Below are 21,989 nucleotides of genomic sequence, written 5' to 3' on the forward strand. Positions count from 1 at the left end.
AGAAATCTGGCAACTTTTTTTATTATATGTTTAACTGCTTGAGCTTTTCATTTTTTTTGAACAACAAACTTAATCCTAAAATTAATTGGTTGACCATGATCAATCAAACAAAATGATCGAAGTGTCAGCAACGTTGCTTTCTTTAACAAAAGAACATTAGATGGGTTATTTAATCAATACAGGGGAAAAAATAATTTACATGCATGAACTATTTTTCGGAACTGAAAGTTTGTCCAGCTTGTTGTAATTAGATAATTTAAGCAAATACAAAATAATTATGTTGAAATCCTCCCCCACAAGGTAACCAAGTTGATGGGTCATCAAAGTTAAAAACCCACCCAAGTCATCTGATGCAGTCATGGACCAGGAATCAAATCCAAGTCAAACAAATAAGAACGGGTGATGAGATTGGGATTCAAGATCTAATTGGATCTGCAGTTTTTTTTTTTTTGAATTTATAACCCAAAGAAACCACACTCGGCACGGAGCTCCCCTGTAGGCAAGGGGGACCTCAAAGGTTTTATCAACTGAAGAGCTGTCAACTATGTCACAGGAACACTCCATCTTACCCCTCGTGTCCGCATCTATATTACCCTTCATGGAAAATGCACAAAAATGATGCAGCCCGTGTCCTTGTGATATAACCTGTCAATGTGCGTGTATGCGTGTGTAACTGTGTACGCAAGTAAATTCTTGCTCAAAATTTTACTTGAATTCTGGACATGCAAAAGCATGCAATTGAAACTCAAAGGTCTGAATCGTGCACATCAGGCTCCCTTTTCCTGTAAATCCCTTCTCAAACCCTAGTCTACTCTACATTCCTTGCAGACTACAACCGAACAGGAAATAAAGAATAAGAGGTTTGAACGCTGTGACTTGTTCTTTCTACATAAACAAACACACAGGCACTAACTCGGAGGGGAGACCCCAAAAAAATTAAATAGAAGGGAGCTAGTACCTTGCTGGCTTCCTCCTCCATACTGTCCTACCCCTGTTAATTTCAAGCCCCTCACCAGACAATCTCAAGAGATGCAAGAACTGGAAACCTTCTTTGTCTGAATTGTCCACATTCTGTTTGGATGCAGTTGCAGATCCATTTATGAAAGCGGCATCGGCCAAATGACTTGAGATTGCTTCCGAGTCCTCCGACTCCAAACTAGTCAAGGAATCCACTTTGTCATCTTGTTGGCATTCCCTTCGGTAGTCCAGCGTGATCGTTTGAAGCTCATGTGTGTCCAGTACTTCTTGTGCCATACTCTATTGCAGAAAAGAATACATAAATTTTGCTACCTATATGTTTGTACAAAGCTATACCAATAGACACCGGCAAGCACCAACAGAAAGAAGCGTGCTCGATAGCACAGAGACGTACCTCCAGAACCCAGCCAATATATGTTACATTGTTGACATGCTGATTCATGTCAAAATCTGCTCGCCTGGGCTGCAACAATCATTAATGCAAACTAAATTAGAAATTAATCTATCATGAAGGAAGAACTTCGAGATGGGCACTTGACGATTAGGATGAAGCAAAAGTTTTCACCATGAGTCCTGTCCGCGAATGCTGAGCAGGATCATCAAGCTTAGGGATTTTCTTCAAACTGCAGCTGTCCTCTTCTGGAAATGCAAGCCTGAAAAGTAGCAGACCATTGTTCGGGTAAACACTTCGTCAAGTATTAAAGTAGCCAGAAAGTCCGATTGGGAAAAAAACAAGAGAACATGATGCATAGGGATGTAAACAGAACAGGTTTGGTTCGGATACCCGACTGAACCGAACCCATTTACTTGGGTTTGGTAGGAAACTTCAGAACCGATAAATATTCAGATTTGGGTTTGGTATTGAGTTTTGCATTCAAACCCCAATCCGACAAAACCCAACCCGAATAAATGTAAATGTCAGTTTTTAAGCTAGTTGCCAAACCAGAATCCCCTAAAATTCTCAGTATGTACTTGATACAGAAAAAGTTAGAAATGCATAAAATACTTAATAATAACCATCTGCCATCCCCTTCCATCTATTTTTCATGTTCAGCCTAATATGGTGCCAGGTGAAATTCAGTATGTACTTGATACAGAAAAAGTTAGAAATGCATAAAATACTAAATAATAATGCCATCCCCTTCCATCTACTTTTCACGTTCAGTCCCTAATATGGAATCGGGTGAATTTAAGGAGTGTTTTCTTCATCGATGAGTAAAATAGAATAATACCAAGAGCAGGATTCTGATTTACAAAAGTTTGTAGGATCTACAGGACCCATAAGTTTTTAGAATTTGAATTACCATCTCCCTCAGTGGTAAAGTGGGTTAGAAGGTAAGCAGTCTTTTTTGTCCTTCAAGAAACCTAGAGAAAAATTGTGAAACACTAATTCCGATAACATACCATCCCAGCTAAGCCAACATATTCATCGATTGGAACATGATTAGGATATTATGCAGTAAGTGCAAGCGATGGTCAAGCTGTCAAAGGTAATCATGTACACTAATATAAAGAAGCAGCCTTCATAAGATCCTTTGAGATGCAAAAGAGAAAAATCCCAGTCAAGGTACAAGCCATACTTCACTTTTAAGTTCAAACAGAAAAGAAGACGAACAAGCAATTTGACTTTCTTTCTGTGAAATTGATTAGCCTAATCTAAAAAAGAAAACAATTAACATATGCCAGGTCAAATAAGTTTCAGTAGCGTGCATTCATCCAAATGCACATTGATGATCACCACATAATTCACCTATATTATCCACAGAGAGAGAGAGAGAGAGAGAGAGAGCTCACACATAGGGAATTGACCACTTTTATTGGGGATAGCCCAGTATAATTTGGACTGAGACTCCTTGGGTTATGGCAGTGTGACTTTACCATCCAACTATCTCAATTGACTCCAATATGTCTAAAGATTATTACAGAACTGCAAATCAAACACTACATAATTTATGGTGCACAATCTAAACATTACATAAACAAATGTGTGTTTTGATACAAACTGAAGAAGCTAAAAAAGTGAAAGACCAAATTAGTACTTTGGAAGGAGGTACTAATAGGGGCCAATGAAGGAATCCATGAATCCAAGTTAAACAAAATTTAAGCATTACATAGATGTGAACAGATAAATAGGATTTGCAACGCCAAGTCCTTGTGAACAGGACGATGCTTGATGATGGTGACGGTATTGAACCACAATACCTTAAACTGATATATCTTTGAGGTTTACATAATTCTCAGCAAAAGCCAAGAGTAACCCTTGGTACATTGTTATAGTGTGTCCAGAATGACAGTGTTTGGGCTATATTATTTGATGATCATATTCATGAAAAGATTTCTATGGTCAGAATTATAGGCTAAAAACCAAACCTACCAGAGATGTGTATTTGTGTGTGTGTGTGTGTGTGCACACATGCGTGTATGCATGCATCTTTATGTCCATGTGAAAAGAATGGAATGTTAGGATAGGGCACCAATTGTCCATTTGTCCTGATTTGAGAGTCTACAACTATTTGATACAGAGTGGAATCAGTCAGATATATGAAAGAATAATGCATAGCAACCCATGCAATGAGATGAACTAGAATGCGCCATCAGTTCGGTTTCAATGAGGCCCACCAGATGCATGTTTACAATCATTAGTTGAGAAACCAATTCTTGGAAGTATGAGGATAACAAAATTAAATGTATACTTAGAACGGGCATGTATTAATTTTCTAATTTACAGTGCCATGGTCATTTAACTGCCACAGTGAACATGGCACACATATTGATTCAAGAGAAAACAACACAAATTTGGTTCTTATTTTCATTCTTATACTAAGCATTGAAGAAATATCACATAACAGATTTGGTCCACAGTAATTCTAAAACATGCAAAAAAAAAAAACCATTTTACATACCGAAGAGTTTGTGGACAGTAAACTGACAACTCATCTCGCACATCATCTGTAACTCTCTCAAGACGCCTTGTCACTTGATTCATCATCACCCATTTGCTAGAGTGCAAAATGTGAAACAAGCAGTCAGCATGAAATATATCCACTAAAAGTTGTTGATAAAAAACAAGAAGCGTGCACACACACACACACACACACACACACGCTAATGTAATCTCTTTTCCTTTTCTTCCACAATTATTTGGATGCACAAATAAGCCCATCAGAATATAACAATGAACACAAAAAAACATCCCGGCATAAAAAACAACTCAATCATATGCTAACAGCATTTAATACAATGAGTAAAGACAATTTAGGTGCAGTATGGCTCATAATTTTGTGAGGTCTGGTTGAGTTATAGGTCTATAAAGCATAGTCCGCATGTGGTTGAAGACAAAAAACAACATGAGGGAAGTGTCCTTTAGTTATTCGTGAGAGGTAAAGATGGAAGAGTTAAAGAAATAAAAGTTACTTGGATGCAGAAATTGACACATTAGATACAGACAAGGTGCTTATGCACATCATAATTTAGAACAAAGTTTGAAAGCAGATAATGACAAAATATGACAACTCCTTCAAGCTAGAAATAAAATGGGATTAAAAAGAATGTCAATAAATAGTAACCTACCTGGTTGCTCTACCAATAATTGTATTTGTCTCAAGGTCCTTTAAGATAAAGTCACGTCTTGTACCAATCTTTCCTTCTCCTTGGCACCATGTCTCAATTTCCACTACATCAGCCCTGCAACCAACTTATTACAACTCAATCCAGCCAATATAAGAAAATGGCAGGTAGTAACATCACCAACGGGGGCACCGAGCATCTGGTAGGAGCAATTTGTGCAAGTCACCCTGTGATGGGATGTTGCAGGTTCAAATCCCACTGGCATAGGTGGAGTCAAGTAGGGGTTAGGGAGGGAAAGTGCCCACCCTGACCCTAAAATCCCCAACAGGGGAGTTCTACTGACCACCCTGACTAAGATGCTGTGCCCCTCCTTGCTCAAACCGGATTTGGGCACTATCTTAACCTTTTTATCCCTATGCAGAACTTTCAGCTATCCTCCCACCCACAGAAAGAGCCTACAATATGCTTAATTTAGACAAAAAATTTGTAGTATGACCTCCCTTATATAACATGGGTTCATATTTCCAAGACCAATTAAAAGATGCTCCATTGCTACTTGCTCCATTTTTTCTAGAATAATGGCAATAAGTGCTGTAAGACCCTTGGTAAATCGGATCCAAGGTCTCAGCTCTCAAATATGGGCACAGCCAGATCTGGATTGTTGGACTTTTAAGTCCTGATCGTCCTTAACAGATCCAAATTTGATCCAGAGAAAGTCTTATTTTGCTAGTGGATTGGGCTGTGAATCAGGTAACAGTCTGGGTGGGAATTGGTAATAAAAGTATTTAAAGGTCAAGTTGTTCCCAGTGCAGACATATTACTGATTCATTTGCATCCCAAAGTAGTACCATTACATCGGAAGTGGATACCACACTGAAACTAAATACCATGATTTGCATCCTACTAAAACCTAGAACCACTATCCCATCTTTCTCTTGCAATGGAAAGAGTAAATTGCCTTCTTGACAATTTAGGAGTGCTTCTTGTTGGATTTCTTTATTATTCATTTATTTGCTATAAAGAATAATTTCTGCACATTCTCATGTAATGTTTCCTTATTGATTAGGTAGAGAAGGAAATTGTTGAGACTTGAGATATATGTCCTAAGTGCCTAACAAACCTTTGGATTAGTATGCAAGAACTTCACTAGAAAAAGGCCATAGTATTTCCACATTCCTATCTTTCTGACCAAGTATCTTTAGGAAAATGAAGCTTGCTAAGGTGCGCTTTGCTCTCATTCTGGGGACGATGATCATATGCAGAGGGAGCAAGAAGCCTGCCCACTGTGCGGACTTTTACTGTGTGCCTGTGTCCACCCTAATCTAGATTCCTGGCTCCGCCCCTGCCCACTGGTATATGGGTGGCTGAATAACTGCCTGATAGTATGAACAGGACTCTGGCCTGTTTGGCTTGTCTAAAGGCTGTTTGTAAAGGGGAGGGGGGCCCTAATTCCCCCAGCTTTGTTATGAAAAAAAAAAAGAACATCACTAGGGACTTGAAAACACACCAAGCTGGATACTTGTAAACTTCAATGTGCATTCTAGCCGTCACCCATATAAGATTTCTCTTTCTCATCGTATTGGTGGTAGCGAATCCATCAGTCGAGAAACCAACACTCTGTGCATGGTTGCATCCAACTTCCTACATCAGAAGAGAAAACCAGTGAAACAATCAGTAACCTGATTACAGAATTCTTCCACCGTTTGGTGAACCAACTTTGAAACTGGATATCAGAACAAAACGTGACTTGCAGATCATGTACATGTGAATATATGATTCATTAATTTATAATCTCCCTTCTAGATAGGCTAAATGAAGATCAACTTTCCAAGTGGATTAAATATCTCTGGTAAACCTGGACTCAAAATGGAGAAAATAAAAGAGAAAGAAAGGGAACTACCACCCACTCTAACCGAAACAATTTAAAAATAAGGTTGTTTATCAAGATGGGTTTCTCTCTTTTCCTCTTTATAGCCAAGGCGATGATGGACCCCATTGGGATTAGCACGCAAGGCCCACTATCCAGTCCAGCTATCTTAATCGACCCTGTATCAAAATCGTTTGTCTGCTTGGATTTTAAGTACAGAATGTCACTTGTATGAAAGTAAAATGATTTTTTCTTAAATATATCTTTATTGGAATTGAATTCAAGTTCAGTGATGAGCACGATGAAGTTTGTCAAGGTCCTTCACTACGATACAATTCCTACTTCTTTGTCAAAATGAGTGCATCATGATGCACGATGAGGCCACGTTTATCATTGCATGCGCTATAGAACAACATTTTGTATCATAAAATGACTTTTTTGTTCAAGAAAACAGATATTCATATCAACTTCATGTATAATTGATGGTTTATGCATTTTACAACAATAATCGATAAAACGTGAATTTCATACGTACAAAAGTTGCATCTTTCGAGCAATGGGGAAAATTTTCGCAATGATGATGCATCCGATCTACACTCCTTCCCAAAATAGAGCTCATTGTGGGCCTAAATGCAATGCAAGATCAGAAATTCGACATGCAATTGCAAACACTCAAAACGCAACGATCTAAAGGGCAAAAAGCACCTTACAAACAACGAAAACAAACAGGGAGTCCACAAGACGATCCGTCGGACCCACAGAAACCCCAAACCCCAACCCCTAAGAAAGCCGCGGAATTCGACGGCGGAGTACCTGCAAGAGATTGGCGATCGTCTCGATCGTGGCCGTCTTGTTGACGCCGACCTCGTAGCAGCGGACGATGAACCTCTCCTTGTAGGAGAGGCCGTCCTTGGCCAAGCTCCCGAGTCTCAGCCTATCGGCGAGGCTCTCGCCGGCCGGCGGCCGGAGCGAGACGGCCAGATCTGGGACTCCGGAGGCGACGGACGACGACGACGACACCCGGAGGTTCCACCGGATTAGGGTTTGGGGGCCGACGTTCCGGCGGTGAAGGGAGGGCTGGATGAACGCCGTCCGGGAGAAATCGGAGACCTTGCATCCCTGCATCATCGCCTCTGGAGAGTGAGACAGAGAGAGAGAGAGGAATTTGGAGTCTCCCGTTTGGATCGTCCTCTCCCCTAATTATAGTCTCCGTGAAGAATGGGGTTCTTCGGGTCGAGAAAATGGCGGGTCCTTCACTCCTCCTTTTTACCGGCCGTGGAAAATGCGTTCCGAATTTAAAGGGGTGCAAGCGAGTCGGATCATTTTAGATCCGAATTTTAAACCGAAATGAGGGCAGTGGATCAAAAATCGATTCCGGATCTTAATGATATCCAATGAAGCAGGATTGATCCGGGGACGAAAATATGTATCTGACAATACTAGATCTGGTAAAAAAAAAGAATAAAAATGAGTTTTTTTCATGTGAAAGGTCCAACAGATTTATTGGATTTGTTCTGAATCTGAACATAGGACTCAATATACTTATCTGAATATGATCCGTGTCCGTAAATGATCCCATTAAGCAAATCGGAATCCGATATGGATTCCTATAAGGTCTCCTTCTAAGGATCCATATCCGGATCGTATTTGCAATCCCCTAAGGTATTCATTCAGTGACTTTACAGAGAACCCTAAAGTCAAGTCCAGATGGCGCATTGGCCCTGGCTGCAAGAAAATGATGGTAGATTTGGAGTTAACTAAAAGATGAGGGGCATCTTTTGGGATAAAATTATATCGCTTTTACAGTTGGCAGCAAGAAAAAAAAGGCTTATTTTTCAAATGTTTTTCATAACATATTAGGCAACCGCTTCGCAAACATTGGCACAAGGACGCCAAAACTTGGCTTGTTTTAAGCAAGGAGAAAAGCGTGGCAAGGAATATTTCTTGTGTTAGTTGGTCTTTTTTCTTTAATAAACATATTTATGTTTGAATAATTGAAGTTTATTCAACATAAATATATTTTTATTAGCGATTAATATTAACTATTATTTCTTAATGAATTAAATGCTTAATTATATAAGTGTTCCATTTTCCTAATTTTGAGAAAAAAATTAACTACCCCATTAGTGTTTCTATCCATGTATGTGATATTATGGACTCCAATAATCCATGATTTGTGTGTGAGTGGATCTAATTATTTATCTCTCGGTCTCCTTCGATATTATGTTACACCTAAAAAGGAAACTCTAAAAATAAAACATTTTACAATCATGGGAATTCATAAAGAACCAATAAATTCAACTTTAAATGGAAAATTTTTGCTCGAGTTTTTTTTATTACCGTAAACCACTCTTTTCCTAGAGTAATTCATAAAGAAACATGTAAATATTATATTTTAAAAGCTTGCTCAACTTTTTTGTTATTACATTTAACTACATTTCCCGACACAAAAACATACACAAACTTTTCTTATAATCCAAGTTCATTTATCAAAAAAAAAGTTATAATGCAAAAGCAAAACTAGTTTTACATTTTAGTTATCCAAATTGATATAAGTGGTAACTATCTTATTTTAACCATGGTCAACAAATTAATAAATTTAAATTGTTTTTCATTTATATATTTTTTAATATTTACATGAAGAAACCACCCTCAAGATCAGAGACCTAGCCGCACTGCCTATGCCTGCCGTATTTATGATCACCGTCTTGGCGGCGTAAAACTCGGTGAGCTTACCCCTTGCCCCAGGAGTCTGTTTTCCGGTACCTTCACTGCTGATAGGGTATGACATTTAGGTTTTGGGTCCAGTTCTGGATGATTCAAACTGATCAAACTAGACTTGACAAGGTTTAGTCACAATTTCACTAAGATTCAGATGTACGCTATCCAGATCTGAACATATGAATCCATGGCAGATCCAGTCAGACTCAGACCTCCATCTGACTTGCATTCCTATTTACAGGAGGCAGAGCAGATCCAGGGGTGGGGAGGAGGAGGGGCTCTAGCCCCTCCTAAAGTTTTGAAATTTTTTGCCCCCCTTTAAGCACAAGTATCTTAGTCATTCACAAGTTTTGAAATTTTAGTTTTATACTTTATTTTATTATACTTTTTTTTGCCCCTTTTAAGCAAAATATAAAAATTTATATTGCCTCCTTTATATTTTAGTTTTATATTTTATTTTATTATAAAATTTTTTTGCCCCCACTTAAAGCAAAATATAAAAATTTATATTGCCCCCTTCATATTTTAGTTTTATTATAAAACAATTTTTGCCCCCCCTTTAAGCAATGTGAAAACATAGCTGGTGGAAATACTATATTAAAAGCAAATCGCAGTAATAATAAATCTAAACATGCCAAGAGGATTATGTAAAATGGAATAAGCGTAAGGAATTTAGGTGAGAAAATGGTGTGTTTTCTCCAGAGATCGCAAGAGAGAACGAGTAAGTTGATCAACCTGCCAACAACCAAACTGCATATTACGATAATAGAGGCAAGTGATTGACTTTATTTGAGACATTATGCCAAACATTTGGTGGGAAAACCATGTTTTGCTTCTGATTTTCAACCAAACGTAGAGAATGATGGAGAATAACAGTAGGGGTGGCAAAATCTGATACGACCTGCCAACCCAACCTGCCGACCCGCTTCTTAGCGGGGTTCGGGTTTGGCTTAAACGGGTTCATATCATAAACGGGTTCACCCGCCTAACCCGTTTATTAAACGGGTCGGGTTCGTGTTAGGGGTATGCCAACCCGCCAACCCGGCTGCTCCGTTCAATAAACGGGTTAGGCAGACGGGTCAATTTGTTTACCCAAACCCGACCCGCCAACCCACCTGCCAACCCGTTTACCCGAACCCAACCCGTCAACCTGCCCGCTAACCCGTTTACCCGACCCGAACTGTTTATTAAACGGGTTAACCGTGTCGTGTCGGGTTACCCGTTTAATAAATGGGTCTGGTTCGTGTTTGCCACAGCCGACCCGTTTAATAAACAGGTCTGGTTACTGTTGAGGTATGCTGACCCGCCAACCCGACCCAATTGCCACCCCTAGAGGTGGGTTGGCCGGTGGTGTGGCGCTGGTGGCCTCCACAAGGGTGAGAGATAGAGATAGAGATAGAGATAGAGATAGAGATAGAGAGATTCGGGTGATCCTTTCCCTGATTTTTTTTGGTAACATCCTCATTTTCCGTGTCCATGTTCTAAACGTAACAGAGACTGTTTTTGGAGGCACGCAGCGGACGCATTCTGCTCTTCCGCTGCATCCAAAGTTTGTTAAAAAACATGTTCTTGGCATGTTTTTCCATGATGCACGGGATGCGCCATCAAACGTGCCCGCCATGTGACAACAAGACCGAGAGTGTTACGTTTTTTGGAAGTGAAAAGTTGAAAAAAACAGGAGAGAATTTATTTTTAGAAACTTATGACAAAATTACATTTAACTGTATTTATTTTTAAATGTTTATATAGGCACCTATTCTTTTAAGAAATTGCTCAAATGACTGCTTAAGTCACTTTTTTTTTCTAAAATTATTTATGACTCAACTGTGCTGCAACTACAAAAATGACATTTAATTGTTTAAAAGAAATGGTTAGTATCGGTATCAGCCCTGAATTGTTTGGCCACCTTCAGCTGTATCGGTCTATACCGATACTCAAGTGAATCGTTCTGTATCAGCCCAAAATTAATAAAAAAATATTATATGTCAATCATAACGTGACATGTGCACCCTAATTCAAACCCTCTTAGTGGGGCTTTCAAGGTCAGGCGGGCACTTGCCCAACCTCGTTGTGGCGCACAATGGCCGTAGCCTTTTCTTATTGATGAGAACAAAACAAACAAGTTATGCTGTAGTCTTTTCTTACTGGTGAGACAAATTATGAACAATGATAATTTACTTGCACTTCCTTTGTTTCATTGACCCTCATGAGAAAGGCGTCCCATAATGGGAATGCCATCTCATGGATGAAAAAATCCAAGCCCCATGAAAAACATGAAGTTGGCATGTTTGTTTCACCTAAAAAACCAAGTTTGATACGTAAACCCCATTTTCATATGTAAAATGTGTCAAACCAACAAAGCTTTGATAGAAAACTTAAAGGCCTTTCCAAAATAGAGGGCATTTTTGCGCTGCTAACAGCGACTTATCTCAACATTTCTTCAAATTGAGACCACACACATCTCGAGAAATGCTAAGATGGGTGTCTGTGCGGGCAATGCATTATGCAGCGCCGCTGCATATTATGTGAACACTCCAAAATATTCAAACGGATTTGGGTAAGCTGTCCAAACCAATGTTGTCAGTATCAGTGTGAAACTGCCTGAATCGGCCGATTGGTATGGTATCGGCAGAAAATAGAAACTATACTAACTTGAATCGGCTATTTTTAATAAATGTAAAAATGATTAAAATTAAAGTTTAAGTATTATTTTAATGATTTTAACACGTGTCATATTATATTATGATTGACACAAAATATTTTTTAATTAGTTTTTAGCCGATTCAAAACGATTCACTCGAGAATCCGTATCAGCCAACTCACCTGAATCGCTGGCCAAACGATTCCATAGCCGATACCATTTTGACAACATTGGTCCAAACCATAGTCAGCAAAACGTGGGAACAGCAGCCCAAAAGGCTTTTTCATCTGGTAGAGGCGACTTATGAAAATCACTAACTTGTTGGGATGTCATCAGTTCGAAACCCATGAAAAGTTTTTTGCCGTAGGATCAAAGTTGGTTGTGCTCTTCTTTGGGCATGGAGACCTCAAGGGTTTTACCACTTGGAGGTCCACCATTGTCCAGTCAACGATGGAGGCTTTCCCTTGGCTTGGTGAAAAAAAAACCCCCAAAAACATTGAACAACAAAATTCCAATAAAGAATTAATACGTGACTAAAAAGTTTTTTTTAATTAAAAAACGGATGAAATAAAGGATTGGGAACAAGAGTTACAAAAGATCTATAAATAGTATAAGTGATATAATTTGGTTGTAGTTTTATAAAGCAAGGGAAAAAAATGAACATATATATGAAAGAAACTTTGGGTATAGAAACTACGAGATTCACATTCAAAACTCAATGAGATTCAATCTCAGGGTCTAATAAAATTGGACTTTGTTTTTTTTTTTTTTTTTTTTGATATTTACACAGAGAAACTGCCCCCAGGAATCAGAGACCTAGCCGCATTAACTCAGGACAACGTAAAACACCGTGGCCTTAACCCTTGCCCCTCAGGGAGCTGCCATGCTTCGGCTTACCCAAGGGGTAACGCCCGTGAGATTTGAGCCTAGAGCATCTGCCTAGCGGCCTAAGCTTCATCCCACTCCGCCAAACCCCTTTGGGGCCTACCTAAACTTGAGCTTTTTGAACAGTATTCTTCTACAAACAAATTTTGCATTCAAGATGTTTCTATCAAAACGACAAGTGTTTTTTGCAGATATTCTGAAAAATGGTGAAAATTTATTTTTTAATTTTAAAGTTTTTATTAAAAAATATGTGTTTTAAATGGAGTTATGCTAACTATCGTCTAATCCAAAGGTGAGCGAGTGTCTTAATTATCAACACCCCATTTATCTCTTGTAGTTACCCAAAAAATGGAGTTTGCCAACTAGGGGTGGACATTGGGCCGGGCCGGGCCCATTTACTAATGGGCCTGGTTTTGGCCTGGTTCTTAACGGGCTCTGGTTTGAAGAGCAGGCTGTGTCTGATTCGACAATACCCAAATCCATTTGTAAATAGTAATAATTAACAAGTTTTCAACTTCCCATGCACCCAATTAATTATCTTTCTAGTTTTTAGAAAATTAATATAACTAATTAGATAAATATTAATAGTTATTATTTTTAAAAATTTATATTATTAAAAAATTAATAAATAGCACAGGCCCATCGAGCCAGCTCGGTAGCCCACGGGGCAGCCGAGGCACGGCCCACGTATACAATGGGCCCGGGCCTTAAACCTTGCCCCAAACCCAGCCCATGGCGGGCCAGGTTGGCTTCGCCCATCGGCATGGTTAGCAAACTCGGCGAGTCATCTAGTGACTCGCCCAAGTTATCTCGAATAAGGACCTAACCGAGTTAAAAAACTAATTTAATGCGGTTAGGAGAAAACTCCGCCGAGTTTATCATTGACTCGGCCAAGTTAGCTACCATGTGAATGAAACCTTTTGACTCTTAACTAAAAGCATTAAACATGTTTTGCTAAAAAATTAAAACATTAACTGAAAACATTAAAAGCTTTTTAAAATTTAAAAGCTATATATAGATAGATAGATAGATAGATATCGGTGGATGAGAACTAGATGCTAAGTTGAAAATTCAAATATTTTCTAAAGCATTAAATGCTTTCAAAATTTCAAAGCATTAAACAAGTTTTGGTAAGTTGCATTTTGTGTTGACACTCGTGGCTGAGAATTTATTAGCACGCAAAAGAGAGAGAGAAATAGTTAAATAATAACATTTAATACTAAAATAATAATAAATAAGTATTTTACCAAAATAACACTATTTTAGTGCATCTAATTAACTCTCATGCAATTATCTATATTTTTAAAAAAAATTATGTTTAGAATATAAAATATCATGATTACAATGTGATATTTATGTTTTATCAAGTACATTATGATATTTTGTAATAATGCACTATTTTTCAATTTTAAATAGTGAAAATGTCATTATTTAATAATTTTAAAATATATTTAATATATATGTATAATTTTTGAAGTTGACTGAGTTGTATCTGGCCATACCGAGTCCCGAGAATGCCAACAATGCCCATTGGGCTGCCTCGCATATTGCCCACTCCTATTGCCAACTTTGACACACATGTATGGGTCTGTATTTGCTACAATTAATTGTACCTACAATCAGCCTCATAGATGCATTCAGTATAGTATATTTTAGTTAGAATTAACTTTTGGATCACATTTTTAGATGAAAAACATGTTTTTTTGAGTTACGAAAAACCATGCATTCATAGCCGGTTCAAAAACCTATAGACAAGTTGGATAACAACGATCCAAAAGCCGGTTCCCACTAAATAAAATATGTAGATAACATGTACAGTGTTAGATATGACAAAAAAAGGGGTTTGCTACATCGATTGAATTTACAATCACTTATTGCAAACTTTATGTCACATATATATAGTGAAATTTAGAAAACATTTAACACAAATATTTTTTAGGCTACTATATAGTATGGTACTGTCTACAAGATAATCTCTCTATATATATGCTTTTTAGTATTATACTTAAAAAAAATGGGTCGTAATCACACAAATTTTATAACAAAAAGGCTTATTTTATGCCAAATCTTATAATAAAAAACATATTCCCATCAATATGACTATATACAGGGTTATTATTTGGTGCATTTGAAGGCCCCAAACTATATGAAACTATTGAGCTAAAAATAATTGGTTTAAGCTTTATCATCTCAATCTAACCACATACATGTGTTGGAAGGTTTGTTTGCTAAGGATTAAGCCTTGGATCATGTTATTTAGATAAAAACTATGATTTTTTGAGTAATGAAATTTTAGTGCATTGTAGACCGTTCATTTTTGAAACCTTTAAAAAACTTGCTTATGTGTCACAATCATATGATTCAAAACCCATTCCCACTAAACAAACACTATAGATCACATCCATAAGATTTAATTTAAAAAAAAACTAAAATGTATGATTTTCAGCTCAATAATTCTATAGAATTTGGTGTCTCAAAAGGCATATATATATATATATATATATATATATATATATATAGAGAGAGAGAGAGAGAGAGAGAAGCAACTAACTACTTTTCTAGCAAACTACAGTGTTAACCAGGATTTTAAAGGGGTTTTTCATGTTTTTTGTTAAATCTGACCATATTATGTTTGATTTTATAGGAATCAACCCTTGAATCATTTGATTTTGTTATGCAGGTAGGTTTTTATAAGGTTTAAAAAAATGATGGTCTAAGTTTTTTCATCAAAAAGACATGATTCAGGTATCGTTTCCTAATAAATAGACCGTGTTGAACACATTTGTACAGATTTAAGTAAAATATGGGGAAAAAAACTTTAAAACCCAAAAAGTGGTTAGCAGCTACCACCTTCTCTCTTTATATATATAGTTATAGAAACATGCTCATGAAATATGCTAAATGTGGTTTTTGGGCCTTTTTTTATTTTGACAATAAAATTGTGATGTGCTTGATCTCATAGGGATCAGCTCTTGGAGTGTTTCATTCCACATATGGGTTGGTTTTGATAAGGTTTACAAAATTAATTATCCAAAATATTCATAGGTTTTGATGCTCCAAATAATTTGTTTTTATTGAGAAAACATGATAGGTGTTCATTTGTAGTAAATCATTCATGCAAAATACATCCATAAAGTCAGAATTGTGAAAAAAAAAACAATTTTACGAGTTTTGTTTAGCATATGTTTGTTACGAGTCACTAGAATATGAGAACTACTGTGTGAATTACAATTTTCATGGATTTTTTTTGTTCTTTTCTCTTAAATCTTACCATGCAGCTACATGCTTGGTTTTATAAGGACCAGCTCATGAATCATGCGGCATTATTTTTTTTAAAGCTTTAAAATCAACAACATATAATCTTCATAAATGTTCAAACAACCAAAAATCATATTTTTCATTGAAAATACACTATGTAACAATCGATTCCTAACAAATTCACCATGTTAAATACATCTACATAGTTGAATGTAGAGAGGAATCGACTCTTGGATCATCTGATTTTGACGGACATGTAGGTTTTTATAATATTTAAAAATTAACGGTCTACATTTTTTATAAATATTTAAGGCTTAAAAAAATATGACCCAAGTGTCATTTCCTAACAAGTCGACCATGCAGAATACAATATGCATGGTCAGATTTGTGAAAAATAACTCATAGTAGGCTGACAGTATGCCCAGTGGTAGGCAGCTCTCTCTCTCTCTCTCTCTCTCTCTCTCTCTCTCTCTATATATATATATATATATCATCACTAGAATATGAGAACTGAAAATATGAGAACAAATTGTGGACCGCTATTTTCATGTCTTTTTTGTCCTTTTCTCTTGAATCTAGCCTGGATTTATAAAAACCCACTTTTGAATCATCCTATTTTGATGCATAAACATGATTCTTTTTAAAGTTTTAAAATCAATGGCTTGTAATCTTTATAAATATTCAAGCATTCAAAAATCACAATTTTTTATCCAAAATACACTATCCAATGGTTGATTCCTAGCAAATTCACCATGCCAAGCACATCCACATGGTTGGATTTACAAAAAAAAAAGTGTTGAAAATGCCCATATTTCTAGTTCTCATATTCTAGCTAATATATATATATATATATATATATATATATATATATATATATATTGGCTACCTTAACGAGTTCAAAAAAGAATTAAGACAAGAATAATTATCAGGCCTCCATTAGTGACTTATTTAAAATTCATAAATGAGTTACAAGACAACACTCTTACAATCAACCACAATACTAGTAGTTTCTTGGATCTATGGAGAGCATAAGATGCTCCTCAACCAAGTGATACACTGATGTTTTCCTACAGAGAACCACCTTTTGCTAACATTATTTATTTATTTTATAATGAGAAACTCTTGCTGAACCGTGAAAAACCTCAGGTGGAGACCCATGACTGCCTTGCCTTGCATGGCCCACCTCTGAAAGCTACATCTCAGCACCCTCACAACCACCCCCACTGGCCACACGGTCTTCCTAACATTATTGCATTATCTTTTATTTCAAACTTCAGCTTAGATATACACTAGGAGGCCATTAGTCCACAACTCCTCAACACTTCTGTAACGACATGAACCGGGGCTTCTCCAGCCCGGGTTCGTGGATGTTAATTTTATATGAAAATTAACAAAACAACCTCAAAACATGCCATAAATTTTTTTTTATATAAAAAGGTCTACATAACCATCAATTTTATTTATTTAACATCAACATAATTATAAGTGCCCTCCTGTTCATTGCGGTTTTTTATCCTACAGTTGTAACTAAACAAGAGTAAGTCTAAAACTTACTAAAATTTCATTTACAAAGATGAAACACCATCGTTATAATTGTAGAGACCTCTAAGCTTATAGTCCGAGTTTAGTTCTCAAACTAAGCACATATATTATTTATATATTTTACCCTCATGTACCGTTTCTTTTTTCTCATTCCCAAAGTAGACATTCTCAGTGTTGTACTCCTTCCAGGACTGTTGAAGGTAGGGGTGGCAATCAGGTCGGGTTGGCAGGTCATGTCAACGGGTTGGTGGGTCAGCATACCTCAACACGAACCCGACCCGTTTATTAAACGGGTCGACTATGGCAAACACCAACCCAACCCGTTTATTAAACGGGTCGGCTGTGACAAACACTAACCCGGCCCATTTATTAAACGGGTAACCCGACATGACACAGTTAACTCATTTAATAAATAGGCCGGGTCGGGTAAATGGGTTGGCAGGTTAGCGGGCGGGTCGGGGGTCGGGTAAACACGTTGACGGGTCGGGTAAACAAGTTGACTCGCCCGCCTAACCCGTTTATTAAACGGGTCAGTCGGGTTGGCGGGTTGGCATACCCCTAACACAAACCCGACCCGTTTAATAAATGGGTTAGGCGGGACGACCCGTTTATGACACAAACTCATTTAAGCCAAACCCGAACCCGCCTAAGAAGCGGGTTGGCAGGTCAGGTTGGTTGGTCGTGTCAAAAATTGCCACCCCTAGTTGGAGGCATCATGTTGTTATGGTTTCGACCGAGGGTCGAGGGGGTTTCACACTCATCACTGTAGGTCATTTGACCTCCTTTTTTTACGAAGAGAAACCAACATGCTTTATTTACTTGCAACCCTAATAATCTTAACATGAGAATAGAAATTAAATTGCATACAAGAAAGAAAATAGTTGGTCTACAATCTAAGACTAATTCAAAGCCGTAAGACTCAATCTATATTCAAATCTGTTCAATGGAGTAGAAGTCAATTTGAATCTATATTTTGTTGGATCCTAGTATGGATTCTGTGATCAAATGGGTTTCACTTGAAATTTAATGACCCACTTGAGTGGTGGGTCATTGAGATATGCACTATAAGGACAATGGTGAAGCCAATTAAACATTGAATTTTCACCATGTTTGAGAATCCAATGAAACAGTTAGGGCTGGATAACGGCTACCTAGGGGAGGTTAAATTTCTAACCTCTACCTCTGCAAAAGACACTGAAGAGGTCTCGATAAGTATATCGAGGATTCATCTGAAGCAAGCCGTTAATCAATACTCATTCATCTTCTCCTCAAGACTTTTTGATGCACACCTCGATCCTATATCTAACAGTGGTATCAAAACCTCATTCCCGATGTACGGGCGTGGCATTGTAGTGGATTCGACCTTCACTTGAATCGAACATCAAATGGTATCACTGATTGTTGCACGGATGAGGAGGACGATGAGAAAGACTCAGAGTTCTTGACAGAGGAGCTGAAACTGGAGGTTTCGGCGGTGGCAAGGGCCAACAGGAGGCTTGCAACCAACAACAACGACAGAGGAACCCTCCTCCCCAACGCATCGTCGAGGAGATACGGTCCCCAAAACTCGGGGGACTACATGGAGGGGAGCCACCTACTTTATGATGACATGCACCCTCTGCAAGTGTCTCAATGGCTCTAGCCACGACATCAATATGTACAACTTCTCTAATGCAGAAGATTCATCGTCGCCAAACAATCAGACGAAAGACCAACCAGAGTACAGTGCTGAAAGAAAAAAAAAATCGACAGAGATTCTGTGTGTAGCGGGATCGATGGTGCCGTGAGATGCGGGGTGAACAACAACGGCTCGTCGGTGGAGTCAAAGAACAAGGTAGTGGATTTTTTTTTGTTTTTGTTCTACCTTTACGTCGATGGTGGCAGGCTTCACGTCCAGTGGGAGGGTTTTTTCTATCGGCATCGTCGTGAAACCGCTTGCCGCTGTCGGATGCCTTGTCCAGCTTCATGAAACCGACCTTGCCTTGGTTAGACCCAGGCCAAAGGGGAAGATGCTGCCTGGAAAACTGCCTTAGGGGTCCATCTGCACCACCACCTCTCGGTGGTCACACTCAGCTCGCTGAGGTGCCACGAACCACCCCAGTGCCTTAGTTACCTGAAGAGCTTCTCCCACCGTCGATGGTTCTCTGTCGATGACTCGATGGTGCTAATAATTGAGCCACCGTCGCGGTCAAATGAGACAACACCAACATAGCTCATGTTTTTTTTCTTTCGGGACATGGCCATGATGCGCCAGATGGAGATCACCTCCTAATCTGAGGGTTCTGCCATTTCTACGACATTCAGGATGCAGTCGCCATCAGAATGGAGGTAGTGACCACCCAACAGGACTGCTTCATCACCGCAAGGCACTGATCCTTCCGATCTGTGCCGACAGAGGACGTCCTCGAGCTTCGTCCTGGCGATCTTCCCATCCCTGTCCTTGTCGAGGATCTGAAACACCACACCGAAGTCGCAGTGGACCTCCTTCGATGAGTATTCTGACCACCCATTGTATTTTCGAGATGGGTACCCCAAAAACCCCAATATAATACTCTTTGGGGTCTCCTTGAGCTCCATGAAAGAGGAAGATGAGCTAAACGTCGATGGGTTTGAGCGAGAGACCGAGGTTTCGAATGAGGTTTTGACATCGATCAGAACAGAGAAGGGGGTGATGTTCGCATTGGCCGCCAATTGTTTGCCGGAGACAATGAAGCCAGTGACAGAGGCACTAGTGACCGTGAAATCAAAGAGTTGGAAGTGGAAGATTAGCCAGATGATCAGAAGGATGATGCTGTATAGTCGTCGAGAACCTCTTTGATCGGCCACACTATGTAGCCATTTTTGCAGAGATAGAGGATAACCCCTTTCATGGGGTGGCAGTGCCGACAGAAATTCATGAAAATAGCAACGGTGATGGCTACGACCATCGCCCCCATTTTCTTAGCTTTGATGACACCTTCGTTGGTGGCAACATCATCCAATTTGACGATGAGAGAAAGCAGATGATGATAGCTAGAGACGACGCCATTGCTGTTGACGAGCAACAGGGCTCCGACTGGCTGAGATGATGAAGTTCCTCCCTGGTCGACGACAGCCGGAGGGCGCTGACACAGACGTAGGGTGGAGAAGATCCCTCAAGAGGCCATCACCGCATTTCCCGACCACCTCCGCGCTCATCCCAATCCTCACGCAGGGAAAGGTAGTGGAGACTACCCCTTTCGTGGGGTGGTTGCGTCGGTCGGGCAGTTGCCAGCTCACCCGACGAAGGAGGCGGTGAGGGCGTCGCCCTCATCCTCCCCTTTTAATTTCTTTCTTGTTTCCCCTTTCGTAAAAGGGAAAAACCCTAAAGACTCTCCCTTTTACGAAAAAGGTGACAAAAAAAATTTGAAAAGGGGGAAGCAACCGCCCGTCTTCCCTCTCTTAAAAAGGGCAAACCTGGAGCGGTTACCTTTTTTTTTTAGTAATTTTATGGATTTGCCCCTCAATTTTTAACTTATTCTGGCTTTATCCCTCTTTTTTACAAAACAGAGGCATCTGCTTTCTGGGTAATTCCAGAAACATGTTGTTCTTTGAATATTATCCAAGACAAGGTTGTTGTATCTATTTTTTTTCAGAATAGCCACTTTTTTTGTAAAATTATTGAAAACCACTTGAATTTTTTTATTTTAACTCAAAAAGTTTTAAAGTTTTATTTTAATATTCTTATTTGTTATTGTTATCCAAAAATGTTTCTGACTTTTCTGTTTTTACATAAAAGTGGTTTTGGTTAGCGGAATACCTCAAACAAGTTTGGATATGGATTGGGTCAAGCTGTTCAGGTAGCTTCTTATAGACCTTGGTTGGATCTGATAAAACTTTTTGGACCCAGTTATGATTTATATCTCTACACTGATATTTTTGAATCCACAAATATTGTGTATGTATATATTTTTTCTATATGCATTAATATTCTGTTCATGTTAATATCTGGATCTAGTATGGTTTGATCAAATTAATTTTTATATAGATCAAGTTTAATTATAAGATCTATTAAATATAGTGTATGGGTCAAGATTGGATCTGATCAGTATTAGATCATAGTAAGGTAACATAGACCTAGTTGGATCTAATAAAGCAATATTGAGTCTGGTTGAATGCGCATGAATTTAGATAGTTCAAATTAATTGAGTATAGACCCAGTTGAATTAGTTTTGGATCCAAACAATATTATTGGATTTTGTTGAACTTGAATGGATCTAGAGTTGGGTTTAGATGCTCGAATATGGGATATGGATCTAGTTTAATCTAGTTTTGTGAATGGATCTGGATAAGTATTATGCCCGGATATAAGATATGGATCCATAATTGATTCAAAGATAAATCTAAATAGATATACATATACTATATAGATTTAGAATTGATCTAAGTTTTAAGTTGAATCTGGATAGTATCAGGCCATATATTTGGATCTAATATATATATATATATATATATATATATATATATATATATATATATATATATATATATATATATATATATATATATATT

The 21,989-nt window shown here is 38.2% G+C and overlaps 1 protein-coding gene across 1 annotated transcript; it reads right to left on the bottom strand.

The window, feature by feature from the left end:
* Nucleotides 1-690: 690 nt before the first annotated feature.
* LOC149833353 (oleoyl-acyl carrier protein thioesterase 1, chloroplastic-like) lies at nt 691-7,601 on the bottom strand. Its single transcript, XM_090015080.1, has 7 exons — nt 7,226-7,601; nt 6,053-6,186; nt 4,549-4,662; nt 3,882-3,977; nt 1,544-1,631; nt 1,373-1,441; nt 691-1,257 (listed from the first exon to the last, which is right to left on the bottom strand). Exons 1-7 carry the CDS (start codon nt 7,538-7,540, stop codon nt 952-954), a joined length of 1,122 nt encoding a protein of 373 aa, XP_089871206.1. The 5' UTR covers nt 7,541-7,601; the 3' UTR covers nt 691-951.
* Between the last annotated feature and the right edge of the window lie 14,388 nt (nt 7,602-21,989).

This window comes from Nuphar pumila, chromosome 7 (genome assembly GCF_984573655.1).
Source record: "Nuphar pumila chromosome 7, dmNupPumi1.hap1.1, whole genome shotgun sequence".
NCBI classification, from domain to species: Eukaryota; Viridiplantae; Streptophyta; class Magnoliopsida; order Nymphaeales; family Nymphaeaceae; genus Nuphar; species Nuphar pumila.

Excerpts from the sequence above, each read along its gene's own strand:
- LOC149833353 (XM_090015080.1), bottom strand. The coding sequence starts at position 7,540 with ATGATGCAGGGATGCAAGGTCTCCGATTTCTCCCGGACGGCGTTCATC. Across the intron at positions 1,632-3,881 it reads TACTGTCCACAAACTCTTCG|GCTTGCATTTCCAGAAGAGG; the intron begins GTATGTAAAATG and ends GCTACTTTTCAG. Across the intron at positions 1,258-1,372 it reads ATATTGGCTGGGTTCTGGAG|AGTATGGCACAAGAAGTACT; the intron begins GTACGTCTCTGT and ends TTTCTGCAATAG.